The sequence below is a fragment of the Varroa jacobsoni genome, unplaced genomic scaffold (genome assembly GCF_002532875.2).
Source record: "Varroa jacobsoni isolate VJ856 unplaced genomic scaffold, vjacob_1.0 scaffold_840, whole genome shotgun sequence".
Taxonomy (NCBI): domain Eukaryota; kingdom Metazoa; phylum Arthropoda; class Arachnida; order Mesostigmata; family Varroidae; genus Varroa; species Varroa jacobsoni.
In genome coordinates this window covers 62,987-77,282 of record NW_019213742.1, presented here as the reverse complement: position 1 = coordinate 77,282, position 14,296 = coordinate 62,987, and the positions used below count along the sequence as shown (strand labels likewise).

The following is a 14,296-nucleotide window of genomic DNA, read 5'->3' as shown; positions in this document are numbered from 1 at the left end:
AAAGCTTGACTCGATACCTGAACAAATGACAGCCTACTTAAAGGCGAACAGTTCGCGTACTGATGGCATTAGTTCAGCGCAAATCAGAAACGATCTGATTCAGTCGAATAGGCGTAGGTGAAACTTAGCGGCGAGCAATCTCGGACACTTCCATCAAAGGTTGATTCAGGACTATTTCTTCTTTTCTAACTCAGCGCCTGTTCGATGACCAACCCAAATCTTTTTCAACCGGTCGACTAGAGAAGAATCCAGAGTTAGTCAACAAGACGCGTATGTCTGTCGGCCAAAGGTAGTCCAGGTGTCAGCCGGGGAGTGTGTAGAGCTCTTTGTAATCAGTAAGTCGTCGCGATGGATCCACATCCGCAGGTCGAGGATGCCGTCACGAACGGTAAGATAATATTCCTTTTCGTAAATCAGTACCCCCACAAGTTTTCTGATAAGTAATAGCGCATGTGTGTGTGCAATGTTAACTTTCTAAATGGCATGCTTCGATAAGTTCAGCTAGATAAAGTTGTAGTCCAATTTGTTGAGCATGATAAATTGTGTTGTTATTTAAATAGGACATGTCGTCGCATCCGGAATAGCAGCAGCAGCAGCAGCAGCATCATTGAAGGCTGCCGAAATTATATAGAATTCCGCGATAGTTCAACAGGCGACAAAATCCACCTGACCTACGTGATTCAGGTCGATAGCATGATCCATTTTCTATACGTCGAATATAGGGTATCTTGCTGTTTTGGTTTGCGTGGTTTAAGGCTCAGGTCGACTGGAACCATTATCATCATATAATCATTCCGTTCCTGGCTACAGCGCTGATTCAATAATATAATTAGTAGGTAAAAAAACATTTCTGCCTCTCAAAATTCATTAAATTTTGTAGAGGGAAATGCAACCATGCACAGATCCAGTTTTAATTTGGTAGCCTCCTATCGATAGTAGCGTTCGACTGACCTTTTTCTATTTTCGATACATACGAAAGTATAGATTAGTCGTGTTTCAAAGGTCATCAACGAGCAAGTAATTACATCTCTAGTTGTGAGCTATTCCATTAGCTTTATTTAAGACGTACGCAAGATCGTGTTGTTAGCCTAGAACGAAGCCTTTGTTTGTTTCTAATTCATTCATGTAGTTATATCGACAAGTACCCACCGAGTGAGCAGATGTCCTATTTTAACAAGCGTCTGTATAAAGGACTGAGTCCTCTTATGGAGCGGGGAACACAATCAGGCGACGATACGTCCTCTAGCTGCTTGTTTCAATTCTGGATGTTGTTTGTAGCGTGTATGTAGTAATCATTACTTCAGATCACTTCCTGCTATCCCTTAATATATGTACGGAAGCTGTTAGAAGACCCAGAACTTTTCCGCGTTTTACATTCGGCATCTAAGCCGTTGAGTGTTAGTTTATGCGGTTGGCTCCGAGCGCGAACCGAAGTGTGTCTACTCCAGGATTCAAGGTTAGAGCACCACGGATTTCCAAAAAGGTTTATAGGTGCACACGTTTCCCACGGTGCTATTCTGATAGTAGAATTTAAGAGTCGTTCGATTATATTTTAAGTGAATAATCGAAAATAGTTACACTGAAATGTAAACTCATTTTGTTTGCGTGTTTCAAAATGAGAGCAGCAGATGCTAACGCAGCGTCTCAATCACGCGGCCTCCACGAGCAGAATAAACTAAGGCCTTCAATTCTTAGGTTAACGAAATATCCGGCACAAGCTACTGGGCATGCATGTAGACCATATTGTAAAACCCATTCTTGGAACTAGATTCGATGCCGTTTAGGATGACGCACATTATTTCAATAGAATATACATCTCTAGGTGAAAAATAAAAATACGGGCTTTGCCAGGAAGGAGTCGGCAGCAGTGGTTGTTGATAAGGGTCCTCTTCTACGTATTAGCGATCCACGCAGCCTTGCGGGATCCCCTCAGCGTCGGATCTTAGCTAGATAGTTTCTGCTCAGGAAACAATCGATACGCAGCGTAACAATGGGTACAATTGTGAAAGCCCCCGGCACAGACTTTAGTCTCTTGTACGACCATTGCGAGTAGTGATATCAGAGCATGCATTCCGGAAAATTAAATCATATAGGAATTGTTCGTATCGATAACGTTCACATACAGTCATCAATGTTTACATTCAAAAACGGCAAAACAAAACTGCAAAGGCTTCTTTTCTATTCTACAATACCCAAGTGGATGATCAAGCTAAACTCATTGCTGTTTCCATAGCGTTAAGCTTTGACCCGCTTTTTACTCTGGAGTCCGTATGCGTGTTTTGGGGTGGCCAAGACAACTTGGAGCGCTCTAAAATAGCGTTCTAAAAACGCCACTAGAAACTTCGCAAGTTACTCACTTTTAAAATGCAACTGGGTTCTATGCAAGAGAACGTATAAATTTGATTCTGGGTGATAGTTTTTTGTTCATCGCATTTAGCAAAGTGGGTTTGCTAATAACTACACAAGGGGCCCGCTACTCGCTTTAAGCCAGTTCTGTTAAATGCAATCTCAATAAAATGAATAACGTTGTTGCTGTCGGAAAGTAATATGTTAATGAGTGATGCAATGATGACACCCAGATGCTCATTATAATTATAATAATTTACGGCGAATTCTACTTAACTGCGCACAGGATAGAAACATGGAGCACATACAGTAAGTAAGTTTAACCCCGCACCAATTGACAAAACAATTAACTTAATGATCACTCTAAGTTTATAGCAATAGGATTAGTTAATGTTTTTCGAGCTAAGCAGGCCCAGTCAATGTTGCTAAGCTTCATTGCACTAGATCTGGCGTAAAGTCTAGTCAGAAATCTCTTTTGGCATTAAAGCTGGTCGAGTAGCGTGCCTGGATAGTGGATGGCCGTGCTCGTCTCCAGTGCCAGAATATGGCCCACTGATAGATGAAAACCTTTAAATCTGTTGCTGAATCTAAGAACAAGCTTTTGAAGACATGCACTCAGGTTTGCTGCTTCTGTTTAATAGCGTCTAATGGAGTTTTTATTTCGTCAAGACGGAATAGTTTAATCTTTTTGCGCGGTAGGGATGTACCAAACTCGTACTTGACCAGTTCTAACATAGGGTAATGGCTCAACTTATTACGCGATCTGTGAAATTCATAAGCATTGAAAGTTCGGGGAGACATGCATGCAATGAGCTAGCTATATGGGGGAAGCCAATACAAACTGTCTTTTTGCTGATCGAGCTTCACATCGATCAAAACAGATAGTGCTATGAAGATCTTTTGGGGTTATCGAGTCGATACCGACCATACGTTTTGAAAATCCTAGTCGTGAAAACGCTTGTCCAGTACCACGGGTGCGTTCCAGCATTCGTTTAATAATTAATTGCTACGAACACTTTCGGAAGTATTAATCCTTCTCTAAGATATGATATAATACGAATTGGCTAGCCTTGATAGCTCGTCGCTTTGTTTGTGGTTCTAACAATTTGCTTGTTTCTTCATTTTTTTTTTAAGTTTGCTGTTCATAATGCATAGAAAAACTTGAACGTACCGTTAAATCGGAAAGTTCCCAAAACAGAACGTCATACAAAAATGACTTAACAAAAATCATCGTCAAAATATACCATTAGATACGGTTGCTTATGAAGAGTTCAACGATTATTTCTCCGCTTGAAACGATGTGAAAATAGAAATTGGGAACAGCTTTGGATGCATTATTTACGTATATCCTATCGCATAGTTATGATAAAAATAGGGTAGGTATGAAGGACTAGTCAATGTGGTTGAAGTGAAACAGCTTGACACACTTCAGATTGTTATAGCTAAAATTTATCTTGTTTAGTGAAATCTGTCATTTTTCGGAACTATATCGCGCGGTGCCATGAACATACAGCATATGTAACGGTTTTTTCCTCGTTGTTTTGATATGTTAACGTAATCGAGCATCGACAGTAGCTCGATTCCATCGACTCACTGATCGATCTGAAGGTTAAGAAGTCGGCAAATCGAGGCGTCTCTCAACGCGAGTATCTCAGCTCACATACTTCACGTACCGCTGATCAGGGCTAGGTTGACAAAGGGCTCTTCCGTGTTGTGTTTGTTGATTTATTTATTTTTGTTTTAAAAGACCAGGGCCTGATTTCGTAATTCACCGAAATAATTTCGATCGTAGGTTGGCATAGAGCTTTGACGTGCATCGTCTACGCCGATTTGCGTCTTATTAACGTTGTTGCCTCAATCCTGGCGTGTGGATAGCGTACACCGGCATTAGCTAAATTCAGCTAGCTAATTAGGTAGTGTATTATATGTGTAAGTTACCGGTACAATGTCTGTTTACCCCTAACGGCACAATATGTACATAGAACCATTCGATTATCATGACGATACAACGCTTGTGTTGTTTGGACTTTCCACTTACAGCGGTGCCTAAAGGGTATATGTCAACGTACGCTGCGTATGGGGCGCTCGCTGCAACTCGACTGGCTGGTCTTGCGTTGCAGTACATGTTCCCCAGTAGGAAGGTACACTTACAATGTACATAGTTGCTAACGGAATCATACAATAGGACCTGACGTATACAGATTTAACAGAAGTCAGTATAAAATACTTGACAGTGTGACTGGATTATGGACAATGCAATAGCCGTAATTTCATCAATAGGGCGCACTTCTCGAGCGCGCATTGAAGTTCCGAGTCGAAGCGTTTTAGGTCAATGAAGCGACTACAGTGTGAAGTTATTTAGGTATATAAAAAGAAATATATACATACTAAGTAAATAATTCGAATAGTTTCGCTGGTAGTCACTTTTCCAATTTCAGAAATCAAGTCTCTTTTCATCCTAGAGCAATTTTAGCTCAGACATTTAATGCGGGCAACCGGAACACGGCTATAAAATACTTAGCTTGTACAAGAGAAGCCCAACGTTAGGATTAAGGTTGTTTTCAACGGCGATCTATTCTATTTAGCTGGATGACACTATTCACAAGGACGAATAGCTTTCTGGATACCAGTGGAGTGATTACAGCTGTTTCGCTTAATGTTATGGAAGTCAAATAGGCCACGTGTGCTTACGTAAGCTATAAATAAGGCTTGAACTTTGCTGTTGTTTGCTCTCCGTAGCCGGTGATTCCTATGGTAGACCTGAACAATCAGTCTCGCGAAATCATCAGCGTCGGAGAACGCATTCGCACAACCCGTCTAGTACCGCCAAACGAAAAGGTGACTCATTGTATTTCGTTTGAGCTAAGTAAACTCAAGTCACAGAATAACCGAACTTTAATTGAACATAAAATAGCACAATGCAACAGAATAGAGAAACAAGTTTACCCCCGCCCCCTCGCCCCCCAGAAACAACTCTAAACGAAGTTACACGAAATGTGGTGAGTTAATTGTATTAATACAATTCATGTAATCCATGGTGTCAAAAGATTTTATTAGTATATTTTGATTTTATCTCAGTTTGAAAACTTGGCCTTAGCTAAGGTAGCAGGGTGGATTTAGATGCAAGTTAAGAATGCGCATTGCTGAAGTCGGGACAGTTATAACTGAAGGTAAACAGTTCTATCGAAACACAACCTGCTATACCGTAATGAACGATCAGGCATGCATTGATCAGATTTTTAGGTTATTTCCGATAATTCCATTATAGTTATACTGATTTTTTTATTATTAGGTCAATTACCTCTTCGAGGACGCGCGGACGCTTCATGACGTGATGTTCCGTGGGGCCCGAGTGTCCAAAAACGGTCGTTGTCTTGGCTATCGGGAACCTGGGGCTGCAGAGTTCACCTGGATGTATTATAACGAGGTCAAAATACTGGTCGTGCACCTGCGTTAGTTATCTCTTGCGGCACAATTTGTCGGATTATAAATTATCATTTTTCAGATCGGTAATATTTCTCGTAAGTGCTGCAGCGGCGCTGTGGCCACCTACCGCTTTGGCGGATAACCTTTTATAAATTACAGCGCTTTACTAAGAATAAGTGTTTTTTGAAGGGTACTTGACATGAGTTCAGTGAATATCGAAAAATCCTAACTAAAATTAGATAAGTTAAAAATGTATAGAAGCGCTTCGGTCACTGATTGATTTGCGTAGATTGATTTGGAAGAGAAGAGCTGTCATTTAGGCTAAACAATGACAAACATGTCTGCAGACGCGATGACGCTTAATTGCCCGATTCTTTTATTTACAAATGTAGGTACTGAATCGCAATCGGAGTTTCGCATGCGGTATGCTAGCTATCGGTGTCCTGCCGGGAAATGAAACGCTCATCGGCCTCTTCGCCAGCAACTCTGCTGAATGCGTTATTACTGAAATGGGGTGCTACTATTTCTCTATGGTTTTGGTACCACTGTATGACTCGATGGGCATAGATTCAGTCTACTACATTATTAAGCAGGCGCAAATCGAGACGGCGATCTGCGACACGGTCGAGAGGGTAAATAAGCATCTATACTTATACTTGTATTCACTTTTCAAATTTTATCAGTCAATTCATTACCGTTTTTAAAACTGATAAAAAAGATATTGTCAGTTAGATGGTTGACAGGTACAGCCAGCTAAATTACTATCGGTTGCGACAGATGCTGAAATTTTTCATGTGTCAGGACTAATTTCTAAAGGGACCAATCACGAGGCCTGTTGTTGCCCTTTAAGCTAAAAATGTTTTGACAGTTTAACGAATTTATCTGTGTTTAGTAGTTAGTCTACAGTGTACGAGCTTTAAGTGTCTAGGTTGAATTTATGCTGATAGTCCTTGGCTAATTAAGAAATAGAAAGATCTTCAAAATATACACTCTGAAATAATGCGAATAGTAAATGATTTATGATTTCCAAGTGTTTATTTATTGGTAGAATGTAAACTGGCTGATAAATAAGTATCTATGAGCTAACCTGCCCACATACTGCGCATTCTAACAGGCCAATGTTCTTTTGGACCTGAGGAAAGGGGGTCCTGTTCTCCGACGGATCATAGTAATAAAACCTATCACAGACGAACTTCGACTAAAAGCTTGCGAACTTCACGTTGAGCTCTTCCAGTTTACTCAGGTCAGTTGATCATTGCCGTTACGTGATGATACTGTTTTTTATAGACAGAAGAAAAACGTATGCCACATAACGTTGAATATTTCAATATTAAATGGTGAATCGATTTGCAAGGTTGAGGCGATTGGGGAGAAAAGTCTCAAGCACTCAATTGCACCGCACGAAGATCAGTTGGCTGTCATCTGCTATACGTCCGGTACGACGGGAAGCCCCAAAGGTGTTATGCTAACTCATAGAAGCATTGTGGCCAATCTGAGCGCTGTCATGTTCCAGATGGGCGAATGGGCTCCGACTGGGGAAGACACAATGTTGAGTTTCCTGCCTTTAGCCCACATGTTCGAACGTTGCTGCGAGATGGCAGTGTACATGGTTGGCGGCAGCGTTGGATTCTATTCGGGAGATATACGTGGTCTCACGGAAGACATGCAGGTTCGTCCTTTCGGTTCTACCTCTATGTGGGTCCAAGAGTAGTTAAGTTGCTCGAAGTTCGCCTCAAGCTGGTTTCACAGGGTGTTCCTATGATGTCATCAAACGTAATTACTCAATACGTTACACCTACGAACAATTTCATTGTTCAGACTTACGTTACAAGCAAGCGTTTAGACAAGCAAATTTGAAGGTACGATACGCTTTCATTTCATGTCTGCACTTAGATTCTGAAACCCACAATTGCTCCGATGGTTCCACGGTTGTTGAATCGTATTCACGATAACGTCATGGCAGCCGCTTCAGGATCGAAAGTGGCCGCGTTTATACTCAATCAGGCGCTGAAGGCTAAGCAAAACGAAGTGAACAAGTAAGTACCACTATCGGGAGGAACTAAAATGGTCGCGTCGTCTAACATGCCGTGCAAATGATAGACGATGAATGTGGCGCAATTACACTTCTACTTTTCTTTTTTGCAGTTACTTGATACGCAATAATCACCCTGTTTGGGACCGCTTCATTTTTAGCAAAATCCAAAAAAAGCTAGGGGGCCGTATTCGCCTCTTTGTGGTTGGTTCTGCTCCATTGGCGGCAAACGTGCTAAATGTAGTCCGTTGCGCCCTCGGCTGTATCATTGTTGAGGGATACGGTCAGACGGAATGTACGGCTCCATGTACCTTAACGTTACCTGGAGATACCCGCGCCGGCCATGTTGGGCCGCCCATCGGCTGCTGTGAGGTGAAGGTCTGTACATGCCGAAATGTTTCTCTGACATGTGCTAAAATCTATTCCAGTATAGGAGAAAGAGCTATGAAACACAAGAACCGAACGATTCATTCAGTGACTCACGATACAAGTGCTATTAGGAACATGTACAGTTTTAGTTAGGAGGCAATTAGGATAAAAGGAAGGCATTTTGCTGGAAGGATATATTCATGAATATCAGAGCCCGCTAGTTTTTTTTTTACTGTTAGGTATAAGGTAACTATGCCCAGTACGCCGAATTGCCTAAGAATAACTAATCCTCTCTCGATTTCTTTACGACAAATAGGTGGTCGATGTTCCCGAAATGAACTATTACGCTTGCAATGGCGAAGGGGAAATTTGCGTTAAAGGAACATCGCTATTCCAAGGATACTTTAAGGTTTGTATCAATCGATGCCTCATCGAACGGTGGGATTATCTCACAGGGTTACTAAGTAAGTAGAAATTTAAACATGCAAACGACAGATGGGAACACCGATATAGTGCGATATTTATCGAACATCTTTGTAACGATTACTTTGAAGGGGTAACACTCGCTGGTTCGGATACGAACGGATCGAAGCGTTGTTCAATAGATTGGATTAAATTGACCTATCTCTATTTGCACATACATATTATTATTATTATCATAATGACTTAGTTAGCTATGAAACTATATATGTTGAATACCAGCAGTGGCAATAACCTCTTTACCTCTTATTCTTCCGTTACGATTATCTAATGTGTTTCGACATATCGTTTGAAAAGTTTACTCTGTTTTTTCCTCTGTAAGTCCATTAAATTTTTTTCGCACAATGAACAGAGTTTCAATGGAAAAGCTACCGAAACAGCCCTCGGGGGACACTCGGGCGGGAGGGGGGCACAACGAGGACTCTACGGGAATCTGGAGTTTTTACTAGATCTTGCTTGGCCACCCAATGTTTATGATAACAAACAACTAGTTAATTGGCTGCGAAAATAAGCTACGAATAATATATTATTATGTATTTTACATGAATGAAATGGAATCGAACTTCGCCGAAAATAAGAAGCCTGTAGGTAATCTGGGCTGCGCGCTCAAATTAGTACGACCTCGCTCTTAACGCTTCGTCCGGCATCGAGTGACGCCTAGCCACAATAACAGGTTTTTACACACAACTGCCACGTGCTGTCTTTAGGTCAGCATGAAGCGGAACAGCAAGTGAATAGCTCCAGGAGATTCTTTTAAACCCAGACTTGAGCCAAACCCTCATCCCGAAAAGGCTGATGTGGGTTTGGTGGGTCTGGAAGAGTTTTCTATAATAGGAAACGCTTGCCAAAAATTAGGACCGACAAGAGCGACCTGTAAATGGCTTAGTTAAGCGACCCTATTTAACAGGACAATACCCAATAGATTAGACAGAGCTATCCTTTTCCACGAACATGCCGGTCGCACATAGAAATAGCACATAACCACATAGAAAAATTGTCCTGCAAGAACTTCGATAGATTTGTCTACACCCATCATATCCTTCATGCTCTTCCAGTCTTTATTTGGTTGACAGCTGGGAGAAGATCATAGATAGTGACAATCAATTTATCTGCTGCTAGAATAGTTCGAGTGAAATGCTGTAGGTGAGAAACGGCTATTATGTTCTAACCTACTCCATAGATTATCTTACTTTTGCATTAACGTAGAAGAGTGATTTGGTCTCTTCGCAGATGGAATATCCACTATAACCATATGCTATGGCTTTGATATAGATGGTCAAAATTGTTTCCGATTCAAGGATCCGGACCGAACACGAGAAGCCGTGGATGCGAACGGATGGTTGCATACGGGCGATATTGGCAAATGGCTTGACAATGGCACTTTGAAAATTATCGATCGGCTGAAGCACATGTTCAAGTTGTCGCAGGGTGAATACATAGCTCCTGAAAAAATTGAAAACATATTAGTTCGATCAGCATTTATCATGCAGATCTTCGTACATGGCGACAGTTTAAAAGTAAGTAAATGCTATTGCCGGTTCCGTTACTGAAATGTCGCACTAGGCTGAAAAGACATAAGGACTAAACAAGCAGAGTAACTTGGTGGTGATATGATAAGGCCGCATGTTCATCACTCGATTCGCGCGACAGAAGCAAGGACCGCTCGAACGATTCGGACAGCGCATAATGGGTTCCTTAATTGATTTGTTATTTCATTTTCAGTCATCACTTGTTGCTGTGGTTGTACCTGATCCCGAATATCTGCTCATATGGGCACGACAGAACCGCATCGAAGGCACATACGAGGAGCTGTGCTTCAACAAAGTGGTAAAGAAGTCTGTCCTCGATGATCTTCTGTTGACGGGCAAGAAGAATGACTTGAAGACTTTTGAGCTGGTGCGTAATTGATTCATATGCACAATCGTGTCGTACACGTAAATACATTTCAAATTGTGCGCCCGGCGTGTAGCATCAGAACAGAGCCACTTGACATGAATGTTCATTTCATTGACTTCAGATGAAGGACCTCTACCTGGAAAGTGAGCCTTTCTCGGTGGAGAACGGGCTTCTTACTCCAACACTGAAGACGAAGCGAACAGAGTGCAGGACCAGGTAGGACCAGCTGCGATGGAAAGAATGCGTCATAACACTAACATGCACTCTTGAAAAACGAATTTTTAAGACGGTTATTGTGTGTAACTACTGACTGAAATAACATATATTCTTTTTGTGGTTAAGCTATATGTCGGTAACAGCATACCATCGAAAACCACACACACGATAGTGCCTCAACTAGTTAACACGTGTTTTGCATTAATTCAGGGTAGTTAAGCCATTTAGTCTATAATCGGCGTTTCGGTAGATGCGATTGAAACCATTCTATAATTTTAAGAACGTTTGATGATTGATTTTCACAGGTACGCTGCTCAGATTGAGGCAATGTACCACAACCTTAAGTAGACACAAGGCGGGTTCGATCGAATGTCCAATTATCTCGTGTGATTCATTGATCGAAGAGTTAATACGGTAGGCCGATAGCTGACTTGTTAATGAAAACGCCGCTGGAGATCCTGTTGCAATTTCGAAGCACGGTGGCGATGACCACAATAAAAATCCTGAAGATAAATATGACAAAAATATCGGTATATCGGATCTGCGCAGACTGTGGGCATTTGAGCAAGTTCGTCTGGTCCTCGGAAACGGCGGAAAGGCGGTGGAGCTCTTCAAACGGTAAAAGGCGAATTGTGAAATAAAGAGCACCCAACAGGACATTCACCCCAGTGCTTCCTCCTCTCTGTTGACCGTTTGTTTGATCAAACAGCATTTGGAAAGAATAGACCTGATGTCGTAAGTGAAATAATTTATCGTTTACTATTGAAATGTTTATTAAAAAGAAACAAATCGAATAAACATCAATAGTCGACAAGGACCAAATAGAATAGGCGCTTGCGGGTAATTCTTACAGATCTACGCTCCAATTAAGCGTAGAGAACTGAGGAGATGACATCAACTAAAAAATGTACACTGTTATTTAATGGCTTGCGCCCTACCCATATAATACACTGTAGAGCTACGTGCTAAACAAAATCAAAAGGACTAATGGCAGTTGCATAGCCCAGTGATCTGTAGGACCTTCTTGACTATCATGTCACTTTACTACTAATGTTCTATTACAGGGAAAGAACTTCATCGACTGTGATATACTGCATGCAGCTCGTACGAAGAAAAATATATCTTACTATTACTAATTGTTGTAGAGGACAGACAATCTTACGATGGAATATCAACAGACCGAGAAAGCGATTGGCCGAGACCACACGTTAGCGATATTACAAGATCAGAAAAAGACATCTGGAAAAATTCAATTGCAAAGCGACATAACTGCACATAGGAACAAGGAGAAAACGTTTCCAACGCAAACAGTAATAGGTACACTGACAATATATAAATGGACGCAAAATCATGCAAAAAAAAGAGCGACCGTGTTTCTAACACGACTCAGCTCACCGACCTATTACTACTGTAAGGTTACTGTGAAGTATAGAGGCTATCAATTCTGTTGAAAAAGCGCTATTACCGCATCATCGTCTTACTCGTATTCTAACGATGTCCTACAGCACACACACACAGGCCTTATAAATGGCACACACAGGGTCAATCATTCCTGTGCACGAAATACCTATTTAAACATTAAGTCGAAACTGCTGTTTTAACGCGAAGATGTTTTGTTGCATAACGGATGCGGTCGTGATAATTTTAGGCAGACCGCCTGGAAGCTTGAAATGACCTCAATCTCACCACGTAACCTTATTAGGTACGCCATTACCATGTTCTCTTTTTTCATTTATTATAACAATTCCGTGGTTTTGCGAACGTCGATGCGGATTGGCGTCTAATAAACCACAAGTGATTTTAATTAGTTCCAACATACAGCCTATGTCTGTAGCGGAACTTCGCGTGCAAATGTTCCTGGGTTTTGAATAAACGCCTGCGTTACTAGCATTTGATTCGTTCGCGGCTTACCGTTGTCAGTTTACTATTCTTTTAAGGCACTGCAAATGGATTCGGTGGCTTCAAATTTGGCGCGTATTGCATCGACCGCGTGCATGAACTGTGGCGTGGTTCCGAAGTCTTGAATCCATGGTTACCTCACTTGCTCGGTGTTTTGTCTTTCAACATTGCTTACTAACCTATGTTTTTTCACCATTAGGTGAGACCACATTCCAGCTAATCGGCGTACGAAATTTACACTATACAAGCGAAGAGCGATGGACAGAGATAGCCTTCACTTTAATAGCAGCGGTGGGATGGTTGGCGATTTGGTGGAAATTGTGGAAAAGTTGTTCAAGCACCTGGCTGATTAGAGTCGCCTCCGGCAGTGTTTGACGAATACGGACGGCTCGCGAAAAAACAGAAATAGCCACTGATAAGGTCGTAAAACGGGCTCATTGATATTTGCAAGGAAAGGTTTGCGCTGGTTTGTGCAAAAGAGACATGAAAAGGCTATACCCAACTGGATCAAGCCGGCTTGCCGTATCGTTTGTATACGATGTGCATTACTGGATGAGTCTCAGATTTACTACGTCCCCGACAATTTTCGAGGAATGGCCAGATCCATCGCTTCCGCGAATCTGATTACGGTTTAATTGTCAGGTGATCCGGGCTCACCGCCGATAAAGCCTGACACGCGGTTTCGGAACCTCACGGAGCTGTACTTGCGCTTTTACTTTATTTCATATACATTCACTATAACTTAAAAAAAAGGTTGTGGTGAATACTGGCATGTGAGGCCCGAGTCCCGCGCTGTAGACCCTCTCACCCGTATGCTTGTTGTTGAAAATAGTCCCCTCTGTGCATAAAATATCAGTCGACTCGTTCTCACTGGTCTACACGATACGGGTGTTGCGAGGATTCCGGAAGATACGTGAAGAGACTCTTTAGTCCTAGAAAAACCGGCCACCGAATGAGAACATCCAGCCTACTGAGCTTGATAAGCAGATGGTAAGATTGACAAGGCCTCTTGACCATTAATGACACTAATAAACGGCCTACGGACCAGGGCTGTCTTGAATTGCCAGTTCCCCCTTTTTAGATTTGCCTGATTTATAGTATTAGAAAATCATTTTACAAGCATGACGATCAAAAAAATCATGAACAGATATAATAATCTATACAAAGAGCGTCAACAGTTAACAGAGAGAGGATGTGTTCAGATAGGTTATTCTCGAGGTAGACAGGTCGTCAAAGATTGGCGTCTCGGATATACGGACACTCGCTCGAGGTCGAAACTACTTGCTGCATCGCGTCGAACTTATCATTGCGAAAAGTATGCTATAAAACCACCTTATTATTCGCTATAGTCACCTTTTATCAAATAAACCAAATTCAAAAACTACACAATGTTGATTCAAGCAGATAGGAAACACTTGCTAGGAATTTAGGAAAGATCACGTATGTCTTCCCTTTTTCTAGAACCATGAACCGCTATCCAAGTTACTAAGGTGACTATCACGTAAGGCTACATTCCTTATATATATATTTGGAGTATGTAATATTTATTAATGTACATGGGCTTGAGCTTTAACAACGTATCCCATATACCTTTCTTCTAAACTCGGTTGAAATGTGAGGTAGAAGGGGATT

At 41.6% G+C, this 14,296-nt stretch overlaps 1 protein-coding gene across 2 annotated transcripts; it reads left to right on the top strand.

The window, feature by feature from the left end:
• Positions 1–13,744, top strand: LOC111264250 (long-chain-fatty-acid--CoA ligase 5). 2 transcript variants are annotated; one of them, XM_022839954.2, is made up of 15 exons: positions 1–388; positions 4,387–4,487; positions 5,086–5,184; positions 5,639–5,773; positions 6,165–6,404; positions 6,887–7,015; positions 7,127–7,441; positions 7,666–7,808; positions 7,918–8,182; positions 8,490–8,582; positions 9,952–10,170; positions 10,376–10,549; positions 10,671–10,765; positions 11,071–11,500; positions 11,830–13,744. In XM_022839954.2, exons 1-14 carry the CDS (start codon positions 349–351, stop codon positions 11,111–11,113), a joined length of 2,091 nt encoding a protein of 696 aa, XP_022695689.1. In that variant the 5' UTR covers positions 1–348; the 3' UTR covers positions 11,114–11,500; positions 11,830–13,744. The 2 variants fall into 2 exon arrangements, with proteins under 2 accessions (XP_022695689.1, XP_022695691.2); XM_022839956.2 differs by lacking the exon at positions 1–388 and having other exon boundaries at positions 4,371–4,487; positions 12,864–13,744.
• Positions 13,745–14,296: the final 552 nt, after the last annotated feature.